This window comes from Oncorhynchus keta, chromosome 19 (assembly GCF_023373465.1).
Source record: "Oncorhynchus keta strain PuntledgeMale-10-30-2019 chromosome 19, Oket_V2, whole genome shotgun sequence".
Lineage (NCBI taxonomy): Eukaryota > Metazoa > Chordata > Actinopteri > Salmoniformes > Salmonidae > Oncorhynchus > Oncorhynchus keta.
Window position 1 is genome coordinate 39,060,135 of NC_068439.1, and position 21,804 is coordinate 39,081,938.

General features: G+C 40.7%; 2 protein-coding genes across 6 annotated transcripts; one reads left to right on the top strand and one right to left on the bottom strand.

Moving 5' to 3' along the window:
* Positions 1–4,804: 4,804 nt before the first annotated feature.
* LOC118398259 (sialin-like) lies at positions 4,805–17,784 on the bottom strand. 3 transcript variants are annotated; one of them, XM_035793421.1, is made up of 12 exons: positions 17,653–17,784; positions 15,608–15,795; positions 15,016–15,206; positions 14,402–14,616; positions 13,678–13,911; positions 13,284–13,458; positions 8,072–8,190; positions 7,586–7,747; positions 7,015–7,147; positions 6,336–6,483; positions 5,723–5,813; positions 4,805–5,328 (listed from the first exon to the last, which is right to left on the bottom strand). In XM_035793421.1, the coding sequence occupies exons 3-12, from the start codon at positions 15,116–15,118 to the stop codon at positions 5,161–5,163; spliced, it is 1,548 nt and encodes a 515-aa protein (XP_035649314.1). In that variant the 5' UTR covers positions 15,119–15,206; positions 15,608–15,795; positions 17,653–17,784; the 3' UTR covers positions 4,805–5,160. The 3 variants fall into 3 exon arrangements, with proteins under 3 accessions (XP_035649314.1, XP_035649316.1, XP_035649313.1); XM_035793423.2 differs by lacking the exon at positions 17,653–17,784 and adding an exon at positions 15,898–16,084 and having other exon boundaries at positions 15,016–15,203; XM_035793420.2 differs by lacking the exon at positions 17,653–17,784 and adding an exon at positions 15,898–16,084.
* LOC118398261 (palmitoyl-protein thioesterase 1-like) lies at positions 15,686–21,733 on the top strand. 3 transcript variants are annotated; one of them, XM_052470553.1, is made up of 10 exons: positions 15,686–15,834; positions 17,708–17,829; positions 18,626–18,735; positions 19,089–19,216; positions 19,460–19,530; positions 19,639–19,741; positions 19,965–20,055; positions 20,213–20,311; positions 20,425–20,496; positions 21,325–21,733. In XM_052470553.1, the coding sequence occupies exons 2-10, from the start codon at positions 17,715–17,717 to the stop codon at positions 21,445–21,447; spliced, it is 912 nt and encodes a 303-aa protein (XP_052326513.1). In that variant the 5' UTR covers positions 15,686–15,834; positions 17,708–17,714; the 3' UTR covers positions 21,448–21,733. The 3 variants fall into 3 exon arrangements, with proteins under 3 accessions (XP_052326513.1, XP_035649318.1, XP_035649319.1); XM_035793425.2 differs by lacking the exon at positions 15,686–15,834 and adding an exon at positions 16,852–17,016; XM_035793426.2 differs by lacking the exons at positions 15,686–15,834; positions 20,425–20,496 and adding an exon at positions 16,852–17,016.
* The last annotated feature ends 71 nt before the right edge of the window (positions 21,734–21,804 follow it).

Sequence of the window (21,804 nt, forward strand, 5' to 3'; positions counted from 1 at the left end):
GGAGAATATTACACATTAGATCTGGTATAGGATAATATAAACAAAAAAACATGCATTTTCTATTTTTTTGTTTTGTTCCATATACTTTGAAATGCAAGAGAAAGACCATAATATAATATTGCAGTTTAGGCACAGTTTAGATTTTGGCCACTAGACAGCAGCAGTGTTTGTGGAAAGTTTCAGATTAACCCAGTGAAGCATTGCAATACTGGACAATATTTTGTATCAGGTCTGCCCAAATGTGCCGAATTGGTCAATTGATACATTTTAAAGTACATAATTATAGAGAACATACAACAATGATATGGTAATACAAAATGTAGGTTTACACACTCCTAGGAAAGTCATACATGATGGATCATTAGTTTATACACTAACCTTCACACATCTAGATGGCCGGACGGGGTGGGTGTGGAGCCAGAGAAAGCAGGGGTTCAAACTGTAGAACCCAGTTACAACATTTTGAATATAAAAATGGATTTGATCAAACAAAACAGTGCTACATTTTATGTCTGGGACCCTCAGGATGACAAATCAGAGCAAGATTACTGAATGTAAGTACATTATTTACCTTCAGAGGTGAATGTATCAAACCAGTTGCCGTGATAGAGGTTTTTTGTTGTTGTGCACTCTCCTCAAACAATAGCATGGTCTTTTTTCACTGTAATAGCTACTGTAAATTGGACAGTGCAGCTAGATTAACAAGAATTTAAGCTTTCTGCTTTCTGGAAAGTTTGCCCTTACTTAAAACGTCATGCTATTCACATTAGAGTACGTTAGCATAACCGTCCCGGTATAGGGACACTGATCCCGTAGAGGATTTATACCACTTACGGTTAGTACCGTCATTAATCCTCCCCCACTTAACATACTGCTAGACTAGTTGGGCCCAAGCTTGCTGTACAACATTAAATCCCATTCAGTCTGTCAACAAACAGGCCCAATAGCCATCATCACTGTTACATTCTCAGAAAGCATGAGCTCCAGAGTTGGGATAATCTTGTGCAATACACCGACGCATGTCTTGTATTCAAAACTCTAAATGGCCCCGCCCCACTTAGTACTCTTGTCAAACAGAAAACCCAAACCCTCTGCCACAGATCCACAAGGTCTGCCATGAGAGGTGACTGTATAGTTCCCTTAAGGAAATGCACATTTAGTCAATCTGCTTTCTCTGTGAGAGCTTCCCATGTCTGGAGCACACTGCCATCTGACACACACAATTGAAACCACTTATCACACCTCTACAAAAAACACGAAGACATGGCTAAAGGCCAATCAAACTTGTGAAAACAATCCCTAGCTGTGTACTGCCACTTTCCATGTTGTCTGTTGCCTGTTTCTTGTGAGGTATGGAAACACTTTATGGATTTTGTTGTGTTGCTTTTTGTGCTATTGCTCTGTCTGCATGCTGCTTGTTCGATGTTGCTCTGCATGTGCTCACTGCTAATTGTTTGTCTCTATTGTTATTGGAATGGTTTTTCAGAACCTGCCCAGGGACTGCAATAAAAAAATGTGTCGGCTGGCTAAAACCGACACTTTAACTGAAACGTTGATTAATGTGCACTGTCCCTGTAAAGATAAAACTCAAACTCAAATGTAAAGCTGTTTGATTTGAGTATAAAAGGCATACCAATTAATCCTGTATATACAGTTGAAGTCAGAAGTTTACATACACTTAAGTTGGAGTCATTAAAACTTGTTTTTCAACCACTCCACAAATTTCTTCTTAACAAACTATAGTGTTGGCAAGTCGATGAGGACATCTACTTTGTGCATGACGCAAGTAATGTTTCCAACAATTGTTTACAGACAGATGATTTCACTTATAATTCACTGTATCACAATTCAAGCGGGTCAGAAGTATACATGCACTAAGTTGACAGTGCCTTTAAACAGCTTGGAAAATTCCAGAAAATTATATCATGGCTTTAGACACTTCTGATAGGCTAATTGACATAATTTGAGTCAATTGGAGGTGTACCTGTGGATGTATTTCAAGGCCTACCTTCAAACACAGTGCCTCCTTGATTGACATCATGGGAAAATCAAGAGAAATCAGCCAAGACCTCAGAAAAACAATTGTAGACCTCAACAAGTCAGGTTCATCCTTGGGAGCAATTTCCAAACGCCTGAAGGTACCACGTTGATCTGTACAAACAATAGTACGCGAGTATAAACACCATTGGACCACGCAACCGTCATACCGCTCAGACAGGAGACGCGTTCTGTCTCCTAGAGATGAACGTACTTTGGTGCAAAAAGTGCAAATCAATCCCAGAACAGCAGCAAAGGACCTTTTACATTTACATTTACATTTAAGTCATTTAGCAGACGCTCTTATCCAGAGCGACTTACAAATTGGTGCATTCACCTTATGACATCCAGTGGAACAGCCACTTTACAATAGTGCATCTAAATCTTTTAAGGGGGGGGGTGAGAAGGATTACTTTATCCTATCCTAGGTATTCCTTAAAGAGGTGGGGTTTCAGGTGTCTCCGGAAGGTGGTGATTGACTCCGCTGTCCTGGCGTCGTGAGGGAGTTTGTTCCACCATTGGGGGGCCAGAGCAGCGAACAGTTTTGACTGGGCTGAGCGTGAACTGTACTTCCTCAGTGGTAGGGAGGCGAGCAGGCCAGAGGTGGATGAACGCAGTGCCCTTGTTTGGGTGTAGGGCCTGATCAGAGCTTGGAGGTACTGAGGTGCCGTTCCCCTCACAGCTCCGTAGGCAAGCACCATGGTCTTGTAGCGGATGCGAGCTTCAACTGGAAGCCAGTGGAGAGAGCGGAGGAGCGGGGTGACGTGAGAGAACTTGGGAAGGTTGAACACCAGACGGGCTGCGGCGTTCTGGATGAGTTGTAGGGGTTTAATGGCACAGGCAGGGAGCCCAGCCAACAGCGAGTTGCAGTAATCCAGACGGGAGATGACAAGTGCCTGGATTAGGACCTGCGCCGCTTCCTGTGTGAGGCAGGGTCGTACTCTGCGGATGTTGTAGAGCATGAACCTACAGGAACGGGCCACCGCCTTGATGTTAGTTGAGAACGACAGGGTGTTTGTTGTCCAGGATCACGCCAAGGTTCTTAGCGCTCTGGGAGGAGGACACAATGGAGTTGTCAACCGTGATGGCGAGATCATGGAACGGGCAGTCCTTCCCCGGGAGGAAGAGCAGCTCCGTCTTGCCGAGGTTCAGCTTGAGGTGGTGATCCGTCATCCACACTGATATGTCTGCCAGACATGCAGAGATGCGATTCGCCACCTGGTCATCAGAAGGGGGAAAGGAGAAGATTAATTGTGTGTCGTCTGCATAGCAATGATAGGAGAGACCATGTGAGGTTATGACAGAGCCAAGTGACTTGGTGTATAGCGAGAACCTTGTGAAGATGCTGGAGGAAACAGGTACAAAAGTATCAGTATACACAGTAAAACGAGTCCTATATCGACATAACCTAAAGGCCGCTCAGCAAGGAAGAAGCCACTGCTCCAAAACCACCATATAAAAAGCCAGACTGCGGTTTGCAATTGCACATGGGGACAAAGATGGTACTTGTTGTCATGTTGTGCGGATGCGTGTTGTGGGGATGCTTTGCTGCAGGAGGGACTGGTGCACTTCACAAAATAGATGGCATCATGAGGTAGGAAAATTATGTGGATATATTGAAGCAACATCTCAAGACATCAGTCAGGAAGTTAAAGCTTGGTCGCAAATGGGTCTTCCAAATGGACAATGACCCCAAGCATACTTCCAAAGGTGTGGCAAAATGGCTTAAGGACAACAAAGTCAAGGTATTGGAGTGGCCATCACAAAGCCCTGACCTCAATCCTATAGAAAATTTGTGGGCAGAACTGAAGCGTGTGCGAGCAAGGAGGCCTACAAACCTGACTCAGTTTCACCGGATTTGTCAGGAGGAATGGGTCAAAATTCACCCAACTTATTGTGGGAAGCTTGTGGATGTAACGTTCGTCGTTGGAATGAGGTGAAGGAGAAGAGGACCAAAACGCAGCGCGGTAAGTTTTCGTCATATTTTTTATGGAACAACTGAACACTACACAAAATGAAAACGAAACAGTCCCATGTGGCACTCACACGGAAAATAAACACCCACAACTCAAAAGTGAAACCAGGCTCCCTAAGTATGATTCTCAATCAGGGACAACGATTGACAGCTGCCTCTGATTGAGAACCATACCAGGCCGAACACAGCAATCCCAAATCATAGAAAAACGAACATAGACAACCCACCCAACTCACGCCCTGACCATACTACAACAAAGACAATAAAAGAACTAAGGTCAGAACGTGACAGTGGAAGGCTACTTGAAACATTTGAACCAAGTTAAACCATTTAAAGGCAATGCTACCAAATACTAATTGAGTGTATGTCAACTTTGAAATAAATAATTCTCTCTACTATTATTCTGACATTTCACATTCTTAAAATAAAGTGGTGATCCTAACTGACCTAAGACAGGGATTTTTTACTAGGATTAAATGTCAGGAATTGCGAAACACTGAGTTTAAACGTATTTGACTAATGTGTATGTAAACTTCCGACTTCAACTGTAAATACAAAACATGGTCAGAAACAGATGGTTGTAAACAATACTAAAGAAAGGCATTTGGAAAATAAAGAGGCCATTTAAAAAAGTCCCTTATCCTCTTATGAATACCGCATTTGATTAAGGGTCCCATTCCCAACACAGTGTACTAAGAGAATGCACTGGCCCAATCCTTTTTAAAACCACCTGATGGTGAGTTAACCTGAGGTCAGTTTATATCTGACAGGGATCATCAACTAGATTCAGCGTAGGGACATTTTCTTTTATTGAGCGGATAGTCAGGGGGCCGGAACATCATTTTAAATCATTTGTCGACTGCAAATTGACCGCAAGGAGCCCAAACAGACTTAAACAATCATTTCCAACGAAGCTTACATTTGTATATGATCACTTGCCTCTCTATTATGTGCAGAAATACTTGAGAACAGAATTCCCAAATTAAAATGACGCAGAGCTGATTTCCTGGTGTTTTTATGTCCAACAATGAAAATTTAAAAAATAAAGAATAATATTGTTTTATACATTTTTTGCTCAGAAAACATGGGGGGCAAAATAAAACCACCGTGGGCCATCAGTTGGGGAACCCTGCTTTAGGTCTTATCTGTCATGTAGGGATGAACCTGTCTCTCTTTGTTTCTGCCTGCTTCTGATCCACCTCTACCAGGGCCCATTTCTGGACCTCCCCGGACCCAAACAAGGTGAAGATGAAAGCTCCTACGGCGCTGATCCCGGCTGACAGACAGAACACACTCCTCCATCCCGCCAGGGATTGCTGTTCCAGGAGGGAGGGGGGGACATGGGTCATAGTCGTATGTATAACAGTCTTCAAGATTGCAGTAACTTTTAGAAATGAGCCATTGGGAAGATCTCAATTGCATACTCCTCGCGTCAAGCAGCCCAATTCTGATGTTTCTTCCACTAATTGGTCTTTTGACCAATCACATCAGCTCTTTTCACATCAGCTCTTTTCCAGAGCTGATCTGTTTGGTCCAAATACCAATACTTTTTTTTAAACTATCAGAATTGTGCTGCTTGTGTCAACGCAGCCATGGTCTAATACTTTATTACAGTATTTAAGTAGATATATTACAAATATTTAATTATTTCTAAAAGTAGTACAGAATGAATGCATTTGATTATGAAGGAAATGTCACCAGAAAGCTTACATCTTTGGTGAGGTAACCCGTGATGATTGGAGCGACCACACCTGGGATAGTCCCGAAAGTGTTGGTGATTCCTAAAAGCACCCCCACATACCTGAGGAAGAGAGAGAGAAAAATAGAGATTCAAAAACATCCAAACATCCAAAAGCAGTGAAAAAGCAGTGAGTATGTGAGTGACTTCTTCAGTCCTCAGTGACGTAGAGTGTGATAGAATGAGCGGAAGAGAGAGAAAGTTCAATGTGAGTGACTTCTTCAGTCCTCAGTGACGTAGAGTGTGATAGAATGAGCGGAAGGGAGAGAAAGTTCAATGTGAGTGACTTCTTCAGTCCTCAGTGACGTAGAGTGTGATAGAATGAGCGGAAGAGAGAGAAAGTTCAATGTGAGTGACTTCTTCAGTCCTCAGTGACGTAGAGTGTGATAGAATGAGCGGAAGGGAGAGAAAGTTCAATGCGAGTGACTTCTTCAGTCCTCAGTGACGTAGAGTGTGATAGAATGAGCGGAAGAGAGAGAAAGTTCAGTGAAGGTCCAACATTTGCCAGAAAAGACGGGTGAGTAAGGGAGAGAAGTGAAGAGAAACAAGTGAAGTGACGACCTCGCAAATCGATTAAACACCCACCGTGGAGCAATGTCTATCTGATTGATGAAGACCCCGGCTGCACTGGTGCCTCCTGCAGTTGAAGAGAGGGTGAGGAAGGTCACTGCCAACACACCACTGCAGCCGGAGTAGCCCACAGCAACCAGGAACGCTGCAGGCAGCAGCAGACCTGGGGGAGGAGGGGTCAACAATATGCATCAATCACAGGAGGTTGATGTCTCCTTAATTGGGGAGAACGGGCTTATGGCAATTAGTAGGACGAGCTCAAATACGACATGGTTTCCAGGTGTTTGATGCCCGTTCCATTTGTTCGGTTCTGGCCATTATTATGAGCCGTTCTCCCCTCAGCAGCCTCCCGTGACGTCAATATACACGGTCAATGTACAAACGCTGCATTTAACAGTAACACATAGGTATGGCCATCCACACAATTAACATGTACACAGTTTACGTGATACTCTAACTGTAAGTCGGTCGTCTGGATAAGAGCGTCTTCTAAATAACTCAAATGTAATACTCCATTAGTTCATATTTGGTTACAAAACATATTACTACAGACTAAAATATCCGCTGCATGAAATAGCATCCAAAGAATCCCGAAAGAACTGTTGCATGTTCAACCAGTCAATCAATCAAACATCTGGTAAAGTCCATAAGTAACCGAGACCGGTTCCTTTCAAAATAAAAGTCCCCTCCTTGCCTGTGATAGTGAAGATCTTGCGGACCGCTGTGACACTCAACAGCTCCTTCTCCAGGAGGCGGTCTGCTACTACACCTGATATCACCGAGAAGGCCCAGCCACCCAGATAGGGCAGAGCTGAGAGAAAGGCATTCTATATAGACAGTCAGAAAGAAATAGACAATATTCACCGACAACAAAAACAACAACAGAAAGGATTGCAACTGCATTGCGGGAATAAAAAATATCCCGATAACATGGCATCACTTTCACCAATGTTTTATTACAGCAATGCTACAGCAGAACGGTATAGGCCTAGGTTACAACCCAACACGATTCAAGTCTCGAGACTCCTGTTCTATCCCTGTACACCGTGATATCTTAGTCATTCTCTAGTCCTACCACCTGCCTACAGGGCCTAATACCACCAGGTGGAGCTCTTACCATATTACTTATACCTATCTGGCCTTTACAGCACTGGAATTGAGCATCTCACACTCTCGCTCTCCTCTTAAGGCGTCATCCATAGAAATCATATGTCCATATATATCAATGATGTATTTACTTAATATATGATTTCTTTGGGTCTCACCTGTCGGAGGTCAAAGTGAAGCACCGTGTCCATGTAGGTGGGTAGTGATGTGAGCAGAATGCAGTTACCCCAGTTGGCACACATCTGAGACACAATGATGGCCCACAGGGGAACAGAGAGCATCATGGGCAACAAAGGCACTGACCAGCCATGGGCACCACCCTGGGTTAGGAGCCAGAGAGAGAGATAGAGAGAGAGAGAGAAGAGAGAAAGATAGAGAGAGGGGGTATGCTAATTTGGGATAGAGCAGACCTAACTCACTCCATTAAATTATTAAAAACAGTAACATTTTACATTTGGCTAGAAATTCAAAAGGAAATTATCTTAACAGAGAAAAATATCCTCCTGTTAACATATGTTTCCCATGCCAATAAAGCCCCTTGAATTAAATTGAAATGAGTTGAGAGGAAGTGGATTGACTGTGAACCGGTTTACAAAATGTATGACAAAGGGCCGTAAAGGACACCACAGATAGACTGTTGTTACCCCTTTTCCTATGGAGTTGATGATGTAATCTTTTTCTCTTGTGCTGATTCGTGGATGAGTGCCAGGCTGGTCCGACACCAGAATGAACCAGAACACTGCCCAAATGCAACCAGCACCCCCTGGTGATGAGAGAAAGAGGGACAGAGAGAGAGAGAGACAGAGGGACGGAGTGAGAGAAAAGCTTGATTCTGTTGACATCTTCACAAAGCAAAAGGTTGTGCAGGTACAGTGTTTGTGCTGAACAAGAGAGTGTGCAGAGAAGAATTGTGAATGATAAAAAAAAATTGAAAGGTATTATGTGTGTGAAAACTTCACAGGAGAACAGAATAAGAGCTGAAAATGTGGGTATGCAGAGACATGCAGATATGGTGTGTGTAGGGGGAATGTATAGGTTTGAGGGGTGTAATGAATGTATAGGTTTGAGGGGTGTAATGAATGTATATGTTTGAGGGGTGTAATGAATGCATTATGTTTGAGGTGTGTAATGAATGTATATGTTTGAGGGTGTAATGAATGCATTATGTTTGAGGTGTGTAATGAATGTATTATGTTTGAGGGTGTAATGAATGTATTATGTTTGAGGGGTGTAATGAATGCATTATGTTTGAGGGTGTAATGAATGTATTATGTTTGAGGGGTGTAATGAATGTATTATGTTTGAGGGGTGTAATGAATGTATTATGTTTGAGGTGTGTAATGAATGTTTATGTTTGAGGTGTGTAATGAATGTTTATGTTTGAGGGGTGTAATGAATGTTTATGTTTGAGGGGTGTAATGAATGTTTATGTTTGAGGGTGTAATGAATGCATTATGTTTGAGGGGTGTAATGAATGTTTATGTTTGAGGGGTGTAATGAATGTTTATGTTTGAGGTGTGTAATGAATGTTTATGTTTGAGGGGTGTAATGAATGTTTATGTTTGAGGGGTGTAATGAATGTTTATGTTTGAGGGTGTAATGAATGTATTATGTTTGAGGGATGTAATGAATGTTTATGTTTGAGGGGTGTAATGAATGTTTATGTTTGAGGTGTGTAATGAATGTTTATGTTTGAGGGGTGTAATGAATGTTTATGTTTGAGGGTGTAATGAATGTTTATGTTTGAGGGGTGTAATGAATGTTTATGTTTGAGGGGTGTAATGAATGTTTATGTTTGAGGTGTGTAATGAATGTTTATGTTTGAGGTGTGTAATGAATGTTTATGTTTGAGGGTGTAATGAATGTTTATGTTTGAGGTGTGTAATGAATGTATTATGTTTGAGGGATGTAATGAATGTATTATGTTTGAGGGGTGTAATGAATGCATTATGTTTGAGGTGTGTAATGAATGTTTATGTTTGAGGGTGTAATGAATGTTTATGTTTGAGGTGTGTAATGAATGTTTATGTTTGAGGGGTGTAATGAATGCATTATGTTTGAGGGGTGTAATGAATGTTTATGTTTGAGGTGTGTAATGAATGTTTATGTTTGAGGTGTGTAATGAATGTTTATGTTTGAGGTGTGTAATGAATGTATTATGTTTGAGGGATGTAATGAATGCATTATGTTTGAGGGTGTAATGAATGTATTATGTTTGAGGGTGTAATGAATGTATTATGTTTGAGGTGTGTAATGAATGAATTATGTTTGAGGGGTGTAATGAATGTTTATGTTTGAGGGTGTAATGAATGCATTATGTTTGAGGGTGTAATGAATGTTTATGTTTGAGGGGTGTAATGAATGCATTATGTTTGAGGGTGTAATGAATGTTTATGTTTGAGGGTGTAATGAATGTTTATGTTTGAGGGTGTAATGAATGCATTATGTTTGAGGGATGTAATGAATGCATTATGTTTGAGGGATGTAATGAATGCATTATGTTTGAGGGTGTAATGAATGCATTATGTTTGAGGGTGTAATGAATGTTTATGTTTGAGGGGTGTAATGAATGCATTATGTTTGAGGGTGTAATGAATGTTTATGTTTGAGGGTGTAATGAATGTTTATGTTTGAGGGTGTAATGAATGTATTATGTTTGAGGATGGGTATTATGTTTAATGAATGTTTATGTTTGAGGTGTGTAATGAATGTTTATGTTTGAGGTGTGTAATGAATGTTTATGTTTGAGGGGTGTAATGAATGTTTATGTTTGAGGATGTAATGAATGCATTATGTTTGAGGGGTGTAATGAATGTATTATGTTTGAGGGTGTAATGAATGCATTATGTTTGAGGGGTGTAATGAATGCATTATGTTTGAGGGGTGTAATGAATGCATTATGTTTGAGGGTGTAATGAATGCATTATGTTTGAGGGTGTAATGAATGTTTATGTTTATGTTTGTATTATGTTTGAGGGTGTAATGAATGTATTATGTTTGAGGGGTGTAATGAATGTTTATGTTTGAGGGTGTAATGAATGTTTATGTTTGAGGGGTGTAATGAATGTTTATGTTTGAGGTGTGTAATGAATGTTTATGTTTGAGGGGTGTAATGAATGTATTATGTTTGAGGGATGTAATGAATGTTTATGTTTGAGGGGTGTAATGAATGTATTATGTTTGAGGGATGTAATGAATGTATTATGTTTGAGGTGTGTAATGAATGTTTTATGTTTGAGGGGTGTAATGAATGTTTATGTTTGAGGGGTGTAATGAATGTTTATGTTTGAGGGATGTAATGAATGTATTATGTTTGAGGGGTGTAATGAATGTTTATGTTTGAGGGGTGTAATGAATGTATTATGTTTGAGGGTGTAATGAATGTATTATGTTTGAGGGGTGTAATGAATGTTTATGTTTGAGGGTGTAATGAATGTATTATGTTTGAGGTGTGTAATGAATGTATTATGTTTGAGGGGTGTAATGAATGTATTATGTTTGAGGGATGTAATGAATGTTTGAGGGTGTAATGAATTATGTTTGAGGGTGTAATGAATGTTTGTGTAATGAATGTTTATGTTTGAGGGGTGTAATGAATGTATTATGTTTGAGGGGTGTAATGAATGTTTATGTTTGAGGGGTGTAATGAATGTTTATGTTTGAGGGTGTAATGAATGTTTATGTTTGAGGGGTGTAATGAATGTTTATGTTTGAGGGTGTAATGAATGTATTATGTTTGAGGGTGTAATGAATGTATTATGTTTGAGGGTGTAATGAATGTTTATGTTTGAGGGGTGTAATGAATGTTTATGTTTGAGGGGTGTAATGAATGTTTATGTTTGAGGGGTGTAATGAATGTTTATGTTTGAGGGTGTAATGAATGCATTATGTTTGAGGGTGTAATGAATGTTTATGTTTGAGGGGTGTAATGAATGTATTATGTTTGAGGTGTGTAATGAATGTTTATGTTTGAGGGGTGTAATGAATGTTTATGTTTGAGGGATGTAATGAATGTTTATGTTTGAGGGGTGTAATGAATGTTTATGTTTGAGGGGTGTAATGAATGTATTATGTTTGAGGGTGTAATGAATGTTTATGTTTGAGGGATGTAATGAATGTATTATGTTTGAGGGGTGTAATGAATGTATTATGTTTGAGGGTGTAATGAATGTATTATGTTTGAGGGGTGTAATGAATGTATTATGTTTGAGGGGTGTAATGAATGTATTATGTTTGAGGGGTGTAATGAATGTTTATGTTTGAGGGGTGTAATGAATGAATTATGTTTGAGGGGTGTAATGAATGTTTATGTTTGAGGGATGTAATGAATGTATTATGTTTGAGGGTGTAATGAATGTTTATGTTTGAGGGGTGTAATGAATGTATTATGTTTGAGGGTGTAATGAATGTTTATGTTTGAGGTGTGTAATGAATGTTTATGTTTGAGGGGTGTAATGAATGTATTATGTTTGAGGGTGTAATGAATGTATTATGTTTGAGGATGTAATGAATGTATTATGTTTGAGGATGTAATGAATGTTTTATGTTTGAGGGTGTAATGAATGTTTATGTTTGAGGGTGTAATGAATGTATTATGTTTGAGGGGTGTAATGAATGTTTATGTTTGAGGGATGTAATGAATGCATTATGTTTGAGGTGTGTAATGAATGTATAGGTTTGAGGTGTGTAATGAATGCATTATGTTTGAGGGGTGTCATGAATGTATTATGTTTGAGGGATGTAATGAATGTATTATGTTTGAGGTGTGTAATGAATGCATTATGTTTGAGGGGTGTAATGAATGCATTATGTTTGAGGTGTGTAATGAATGTATAGGTTTGAGGTGTGTAATGAATGCTTTATGTTTGAGGGGTGTAATGAATGCATTATGTTTGAGGTATGTAATGAATGTATTATGTTTGAGGGGTGTAATGAATGTTTTATGTTTGAGGGGTGTAATGAATGTATTATGTTTGAGGGTGTAATGAATGTTTATGTTTGAGGGGTGTAATGAATGTATTATGTTTGAGGGATGTAATGAATGTATTATGTTTGAGGGGTGTAATGAATGTTTATGTTTGAGGGATGTAATGAATGTATTATGTTTGAGGGGTGTAATGAATGTATTATGTTTGAGGGGTGTAATGAATGTATTATGTTTGAGGGGTGTAATGAATGTATTATGTTTGAGGGGTGTAATGAATGTTTATGTTTGAGGGATGTAATGAATGTATTATGTTTGAGGTGTGTAATGAATGTATTATGTTTGAGGGTGTAATGAATGCATTATGTTTGAGGGGTGTAATGAATGTATTATGTTTGAGGGTGTAATGAATGTTTATGTTTGAGGGGTGTAATGAATGTATTATGTTTGAGGGATGTAATGAATGTATTATGTTTGAGGGGTGTAATGAATGTATTATGTTTGAGGGATGTAATGAATGTATTATGTTTGAGGGGTGTAATGAATGTATTATGTTTGAGGGATGTAATGAATGCATTATGTTTGAGGGTGTAATGAATGTATTATGTTTGAGGTGTGTAATGAATGCATTATGTTTGAGGGTGTAATGAATGTTTATGTTTGAGGTATGTAATGAATGTATTATGTTTGAGGGGTGTAATGAATGTTTTATGTTTGAGGGGTGTAATGAATTTATTATGTTTGAGGGATGTAATGAATGTATTATGTTTGAGGGGTGTAATGAATGCATTATGTTTGAGGTGTGTAATGAATGTATAGGTTTGAGGTGTGTAATGAATGCATTATGTTTGAGGGGTGTAATGAATGTATTATGTTTGAGGGGTGTAATGAATGTATAGGTTTGAGGGGTGTAATTGCTATCCAACTCTCACCAAACATGTAGAAGACAGCTGGCCAGCCCAGACTTTGACAGATGAAGCCAGTGAGGGGCAGGGCTACAAAGGCCCCAAAGTTGGCCCCTGACCCCGAAAGGGTCATAAGCCGAGACCTCTCTAGAGGGGGAGCCCAGCGAGCCCACATGGCCATCATGGCCGGGAACGTCACCCCCTGAGGACATACAAACACAGAGCGATACACACTGATTTAAATGAACCATTCTTATGGCACTGAAATTAACAATATACCTCAGTGTTTTACGGAAAAGAATGACCATATGGCTATATGTAAACGATAAATACGGTTGTTTATACAATCAAATACTAATCCAGTTAATTTCTGATGACAGAATGAGATTGACCCCTACTCTGAACACATGAAGCCTCTTACCTCCCCAAAGCCCTCCAGTGCCCGTAAGCCAAACAGCCAGTAGGGTCCTAGCTGCGCTGCCAGGGGGGTGAGGAGGGTGAGGGCTGCGGTGCCCAGCACCCCTCCCCCCAGGAAGATACTCCCCCCAAAGTGTCCGGCCAGGTAACCCCCGGGGATCTGCGTCACCAGGTAGCCAAAGAAGAACGCCCCCAGCAGCAGGCCCTGAGTCAGAGAATCCCACAAATACAGAGGTATCTGAGAGAGATAGACGTAAATGAGCATTAGTGTTACGTATGAGTTTGTGAGTGTCTTCGCATGTGCAGTATGTCCAGTATGCATGGATCATGTTTGTGTGAAGCCTATTTATGTACTGTAATATATGTGCTATAATTAAGCAATAAGGCCTGAGGGGGGGTGTGGTATATGGCCAATATACTACAGCTATGGGCTGTTCTTATGCGCAACACAACGAGGAGTGCCTGGACACAGCCTTTTGCTGTGGTATATTGGCCATATATCACAAACCTCCGAGGTGCCTTATTGCTATTATAAACTGGTTACCAACGTAACCAGATAAGTCAATAAATGTTTTGCTATACCATTGGTATACGGTCTGATATACCACGGCTGTCAGCCAATCAACATTCAGGTCTCGAACCACCCAGTCTATAATATATGATATAATATGCATGTAGAGTATACTACTATAGGTCTTGTTGATACTTTGGGAAGAGCTGGTACTTACCCCATCTGGTTGGTCTGGAGTTTGGCTGCCATTGCCGTGGGAGGAAACTGGACACTCATGGCCACCTGAGCTGTTGAGAGATGGTTGGCTTTTGGTCCCATTGACCATGGCGACCATGGCAACACTTAGATTGACACGGAGACCGTAGACGATGGAGAATCCAAAGAACATCATGATGGCCAGATTGCAGCGTGCAGAGCAACATTGTGGAGGTACTGTTAGACACGACGACAACATGTGCCCAATCACGCCTCACAGTCTATCTGAAAACACTTTGACTGAAGATGACACTTAAAGATGACTATTTAGACAGTGCTAGTAGTAAATCTACTCTAGCTAACGAGGAGTACATGACACTTAAATGACATATTTCACTAGCACACTGTTAGTTATGATGTAATAAGCAAAATCATAGGGGCAAATCCGAACTTCCACGTAGGTCAAATGTTCACTTAGTCCCCCACTGACATCAATGCCCCATACTGACAAAACACTTGATATGACTTCATTCAACAATCAGAAGGTTAGCGTTACATAATGAAGTTACATAACGAAGCACGACTGGCACATTCATGCTGACTACGCAAAAGAGTAACCAAAACAAGTTAAGACACCTGAATCATCAACATCTACCACTTCTTTTTTAAGTAGGGGTGTAGTATCTCCACTCTCGTCCAGTGGGGAGGGGTCGATGGAGTATCCATTTTGCAAAGCCATTGCAAACACCAGTCAGATGACGGCCAGAGAGGGGAATGAAGTGAGGGTGATCTGAGGTCACCTAACCATAGTGTCCTAAGAAAATCTGCTAGATAGAGAAACGGTAAGAGTCAGCATGAGCAATTGCTGGACATTCAGCCTCATGCACGTATGCACACACACATACACACAGACGGGTTAAGACTACAGATACAGGCTGGACAAGCATTTCGCTACACCCGCAATAACATCTGTTAAATATGTGTATGTGAGCAATCAAATTCGATTTGATTTGATTTGGATATGAGAATGACCATGACTAGGCAGGTCGATGGTCCTCACGGTGTTCAATGTAATTGGCCGAGCATGCCAATCAAAAAGTATTTAGTTCCTTAGCTACAATAGCCAGACGACATCAATTTACTGACTTTAAAGAAATCCGTAGGAGATTGTGCAACAATGACAAGGAACGAGGAACGTTTAGAAGTAGAAAAAGGTTTGAACAATTACCACAAATTGGATTGGATGGACCAGGTAGTTAGTTATTCACTTGCGGTTATTGAGGTTCTAGACCTAGATCGTCGGACTGGAGAGCATCATATATACATTCTTCTTCTTCTTCTTCAGATGATGATGGGGATGATGATGCTCCAAATAGTTTAACGGTAGCTGGTGGTGTGGATTATCCCACGTTGACCCTGCAGAAAAAAAACAAGACGGGAAACAAATACCAGACTGTGAGTAATGGCCTACGTAAAGTCAGTCACAGACGTATGATTTCAATGATTTTTCATAGCTACTTCTTTTAGTGCTGGACAAGTAGTACGCAGTACATCTGATCTCAGATGATAGGTCTTTCCACTAAATGAAATAAAGTAGTAGACTTGGCCTCTCCTCCACTCAAACTGTGATTTGTGCAGACTGATCAAAAGCAGATGTGAACCTAGTGTATGTGCAGACAAACAAAACGTTCCCAGGTTACCATTGGAGGAACAGAGAATGTATGTTAAGCAGGTCAGCTGATGAGGGGGGTGGAATAGAATGAGGTAATGTAATACCTCTTGACATGGTGTAGGTGAGATTTAAGGTGAATGAAGTTTTTAGTGATTGACACAATGCTTAGCATATTTATGTTTTTTCTTTTCTGTAATATTCCGAAAACTAGAATGTCCTCAAAGAGGCAATTCATCATGATGATTACCAATGTTCTATTTGTGACACATTTGTTCATAAATTGATGGTCACGAGATTTGTGACTGAATGTTATGGATTCTTCTCATACCGTTTGATAGTGATTGACACCAGAGCTCCTGAAGGTACAAGGACTGAGGACACATTGATTCTTATTGTATTGATGACATTATGCACACTGTATGATTCTGTAGCAGCTGGCAAAGTCACTGTCTTTTGTTTTGACGTCGTACAAGCCTCTCGGGATGATGTTTAGAGAACATTTGGTACTGTCGGATTAGAATATAAAGGGCCTGTCTCCAAGAGGCATGTTAGACAATTTCTCTGCTTCTGTGCCGGAGGCTTCTCCATGTTGCAATTTGTAACTAAACCAAAATTATTTTGTGATCAACGACTGCTCTACTTTTTAATTCACCATGACATTCCCATTACACATGGATAGACTCAAAAATCTATATGCAAAATCTATATGCGTGTTTACGATTCGGAGAAACCTGTAGTCACATGACCAAAAACGTATTTTTCTTTGGTGACGCGATTATGAATTTGCACCAATGACTGTATATATGAATTTGCACTTAAGTCTACAGCACAAGATACATGCAGCTAGTTTACACATTGCGCAACAAGCTGCTCCGTATGAGTTGGAAATCGATGGTTATTTCCCAAGTTCCTTCCTGGTTGCAATGTGACAAGTTATTGCGCTCAGTGGTGGTCATTCCTGAACAGTAAGTAGCAGTTTATTGTGTAGTTTTCGTTTTTATCTGTGAAACACGACCAGCCAGAAATGGTGCTGGTGTCTATAATGTAGCAAAGTAACCTAGCTAGCTGGTTTGTTATGAAAGTAAGGTAGCTAGTTTAAAATATATATAACTTGGCAAATTCTTATTTACAATGACGGCCTAGGAACAGTGGGTTAACTGCCTTGTTCAGGGGCAGAACAACAAATGTTTACCTTGTCGGGGATTCGATCAAGCAACCTTTCGGTTATTGGCCCAACGCTCTAACCACTACTAGGCTATCTGCAGCCCCATAGTTACACATGATATGCAAAGATGTCATAGACTCAGTCAGACCTTTTGGGAAAATGGGTAGTTGATGTTCATTCTGGCTTTGTTTTGTTCTTGTGAAGCTCACACAGCCATATATCATGATTTGACAACATGGAAAACCCCTACCAAACAATAATCGCAGCTTTAAAGGCATAATCTGTCAGTCCTTGCATTCATTGCTACCTCTATGCATCTGAGAGAAGATACATTTCCCCAGCCCCATCACTCAGTTAAAAAAAAAACTAAGTGGCAGGGCCAGGCTGTTGAAATAACATATTTGAACACATGTCCAGCAAATAACATCACACTCACACTTTTATCGTTCGTTCACTAACTTCCTGGACCTCTTCGTTACATTGATTTCAAGGTTCAAGATGACCACATTTCTTAGCTTGCTCCTCGGGGCTGGTCCACTACTGTTACTTGCCCTAAACCCAGTACACGGATCCGACAATGCCACCCTCCCTCTGGTTCTGTGGCACGGAATGGGTAAGCACTTGAGATGCATAATGCAACAACATCATGTTTTCACATACAGCAGTGGGGTTTCTAAGATTGGCAGAGGAGCAAAACAAGGAACTGATGGCCACTTCCTATATTTGCATGTGTCCCTTAGATAAGTCATGATATGGCAGTTAGTGTATATGAATAGTTTTTTTACACCCAAAACTCTATATCAATCAATTTTTTTCACATTCAGTTTTTTCATCAGAAATGATTGCTTTTGAGTTGTCAGAGTTTTGGATTTATAATTTATTTTATTTTATTTTTTTGCTAAATGCTTTATATGTGTTGTTTAGCTGGAATGGACTGTTCGTATCCTGTAATTTGACTGTGATATGTGGTTGTCTCACCTAGCTATCTTAAGATGAATGCACTTACTGTAAGTGGCTCTGGATAAGAGCATCTGTTAAATGAGTCAAATGTCAAATGTAAATGTTTTACATACAGGCTCATATTACTGTATTGAATAACACCTAAACATGTCACAAATGTATCAGTTCTTTATCCATTTGTTTTGAGTTATTTGTTACATTTTACTGTGTAAATCCTAGTACTACTTAATTTTCTGAGAGTGAGGTGGATATGTAACATTTAGCAAAAAACACAATTTGTCTGTCATTGAACAACACCGTGCAATGATTAGATAGTGAAAAAACACACCAATCTCTTTCATAATTTCTTGAAACAACAAAACCAAACCAATCAACATTTCTGAAAATAGCATTTTGGAATGAAGCTCTTCATATAGAGAATCTGGGTTCTTGTTTCGGCGTGTACATAGGAGACAGCTGTTGCAACCCTCTCAGCATGGGCTCCATAAAGAAGATGGTCGAGGAAACCATCCCTGGAATTGACGTCCTGTCACTAATGATTGGCAAGACTGTCATTCAGGTACTTTCCAATCTGTGGTGGACAGGTGACCGGTGTGAATGCTTTGCCTTTGCTCCAGCCAAGCCTGATTCTACTAATGAAAGCTTTGATTGAATTTCATAAGTAGAATTGGGTGTATTACTGCAAGTAATAATACACCCCCCCCAGAAGACACATTTCAGTTGAATGCATTCAATTGTGCAACTGACTAGGTATCCCCTTTCCCTACTGTGTGGCTGGAGCAAAAGCCTGCATCCATGCCAGCCCTTGCAGGCTAAAATCACTCACCCGTGACCTATTCTTTGAGATGTGGTGTTTCTGTTTGTCAACACTCTTACTGTCCCAACATGAACATCCTCATATCTAACCCTCAGGACACAGCGAATGGTTTCTTCATGGATGTCAATGAGCAGGTGTCCATGGTGTGCAGCCAGCTGGCCCAGGATCCCAAACTGAAGGATGGCTACAATGCCATGGGCTTCTCCCAGGGAGGACAGTTCCTGTAAGTAGTGTCTCTGGGTCCGTACTCACAAAGCCTCTCAGAATGCTTTTTGAATGTTTATTTTTTGCATGAATTAGAGCTGCTGTATGTGCCAATTCCAGCCCAACACTTGCAAACTTATTCAACCAATGTTGTTCAACCAGGTGTCTTAGAGCGGAGGTGGATCAAAAGCCTGCAGAGTTGCCCAAAGTAAAAGTACTTTATACATGAGACAAGAAGCTGTAATTCTCAGTTCTCCCCCAGGAGGGCAGTGGCGCAGCGCTGTCCATCTCCTCCAATGAAGACCCTGATCTCTGTTGGGGGACAACAACAAGGTAACAGCACCATGGCAACAGTGACATAATCTCTTGCCTTGTCTCTTTTCATTGTCTTTCATCCACTTCCTGACAGTTTTGAAATTATCCCATTCTCCACATTCACAGGGGTGTATGGTCTCCCTAAATGCCCTGGAGAAAGCTCCCATATCTGTGACTGGATTCGCAAGAAATTCAACTCAGGAGCCTACACCGATATTGTGCAAAAACAGTGAGTGTAGAATTTCTTTACAACTCAAAAACAGCAAGTGTAGACTATATTTCAACTCTTTCAGAGTGCAATTCTTATGTTTGAGACGAATCAGCAATATCCAGATCAACAGTATGTTATGACATGGTTACTGTACGTTTTAAGACGAGGTACAAAGAGAAAGGGCTTTGTGTATTGTGTGGTTGTTATCCAGTGAGTCATTTGGAATCCTTGTCTTTATCAGCTTGGTGCAGGCACAGTACTGGCACGACCCACTGAACGACAACCTGTACAAAAAACACAGCCTCTTCCTGGCTGATATCAATCAGGAGCGGGTTAGTATGGCTCTAGTATGGTGTTAGTATATATTTTCAGAATCAGACGTTATTTGATTGCTCCATACAGGGCTGTTTATATTCAATATTCTCCTGAGAACTCTCCATCGCTGTATTCCAATTCCATTCCATTCATCTGCTGCCTTTCACCCCATAGGTGGTGAACGAGACTTACAAGAAGAACCTCCAGCTGCTGGACAAGTTTGTGATGGTCAAGTTCTTGCAGGACAGTGTTGTGGATCCAGCTGACACTGAGGTAAATACTGGACACATTGTGACAACCTCTCTTGCTGTACTGTCCTCCTCCTACACTGTAATTACTGATGCTAATAGGCAATATGTATTTTGTATGCAATCTATTTGTTATAGTGGTTTGGTTTTCTGAAAGCGGGTCAGGCAAAAGAGACCGAGACGCTTCAGGAGAGTGTTCTCTATAAAGAGGTAAAACCCCCATCATGTTTAGTCATCTTCAAACACAGACATGTACACTATACAGTATATACAAAAGTATGTGGACAGCCCTTCAAATTAATGGTTTCGGCTATTTCAGTCACAACCGTTGCTGACGAAAAAAATCAAGCACACCGCCATTCAATCTCCATAGACAAACACTGGCAGTAGAATGGCCTTCCTAAAGAGTTACTTTCAACGTGGCACTGTCATAGGATGTCACCTTTTTACCAAGTCAGGGCGTCAAATTTCTGCCCTGCTAGAGCTGCCCCGGTCAACTGTAAGTGCTGTTATTGTGAAGTGGAAATGTCTAGGAGCAACAACAGTTCAGCCGCGAAGTGGTAGGCCACACAAGCTCACAGAACAGGACCGCCAAGTGCTGAAGCACGTACCGTGTAACAATCGTCTGTCCTCGGTTGCAACACTCGCTACAGAATTCCAAACTGCCCCTGGAAGCAACATCGGCAGAATAACTGTTTGTCGAGAGCTTCATGAAATGGGTTTCCAGCCTCACACAAGCCTAAGATCACCATGCGCAATGCCAAGCTTTGGCTGGAGTGGTGTAAAGCGCGCCGCCATTGAACTCTGGAGCAGTGTAAACGCGTTCTCTGGAGTGATGAATCATGCTTCACCATCTGGCAGTCCGATGGACAAATCTGGGTTTGGCGGATGCCAGGAGAAAACTACCTGGACCAACTCCATATTAATGCCCAGAACTTTGGAATCATTCCAAAGATGCATGACAAGCAGGTGTCCACAATTTTTCATGTATTCGACTCATATTGTAATGTGATATTGATACGTGGAATTTATTTTCAGGATCGTCTGGGACTGGCAGCGATGGATGCAGCTGGAAAGCTGGACTTCCTGGGTACAGAAGGAGATCACCTCCAGTTCACCAGGGAGTGGTTCAATGCCAAACTAGTGCCTTACCTGCGCTAAATACACCTAGCTACCTATGCTCTGACACTTAAGTTGGCATGGGCACAACTATTGCACTGATCATTCCTATCATATCAATACCATCCTGCTGATGAATCTAATGCACAATTTATGATTTTTAAAACCCCGATTTACCCAGTTAATGTACTACCACAGAAAATTAAGTTAGTCTTAATTGGTTCCCAGAGATGCATGGTGGTCTAACTGGGGGATGTGTATTAAAGTTTACATTTGATCATTTTGTTTAGCACTATTTTGGAATAAAAATGTACATTATAAAACTTAACGGGTAGTGCGTGTAATGGTAAATAACAAACTAATGTTAGATAATCACTGGTTTTGGACTGGGCTAATATT

What these genes read in the sequence shown, in the direction of transcription:
- LOC118398259 (XM_035793421.1), bottom strand. Translation starts at nt 15,118, where the DNA reads ATGGCTTTGCAAAATGGATACTCCATCGACCCCTCCCCACTGGACGAG. An exon ending in TTCACTTTGACCTCCGACAG is followed by an intron (nt 7,148 to 7,585) that starts GTGAGACCCAAA and finishes CTGTCTATATAG; the next exon opens with AATGCCTTTCTCTCAGCTCT. An exon ending in CAAGATCTTCACTATCACAG is followed by an intron (nt 6,484 to 7,014) that starts GCAAGGAGGGGA and finishes CTCCTCCCCCAG; the next exon opens with GTCTGCTGCTGCCTGCAGCG.
- LOC118398261 (XM_035793425.2), top strand. Translation starts at nt 16,889, where the DNA reads ATGCAGCTAGTTTACACATTGCGCAACAAGCTGCTCCGTATGAGTTGG. An exon ending in TTGGCAAGACTGTCATTCAG is followed by an intron (nt 18,736 to 19,088) that starts GTACTTTCCAAT and finishes TCTAACCCTCAG; the next exon opens with GACACAGCGAATGGTTTCTT. An exon ending in CTGATATCAATCAGGAGCGG is followed by an intron (nt 20,056 to 20,212) that starts GTTAGTATGGCT and finishes TTCACCCCATAG; the next exon opens with GTGGTGAACGAGACTTACAA.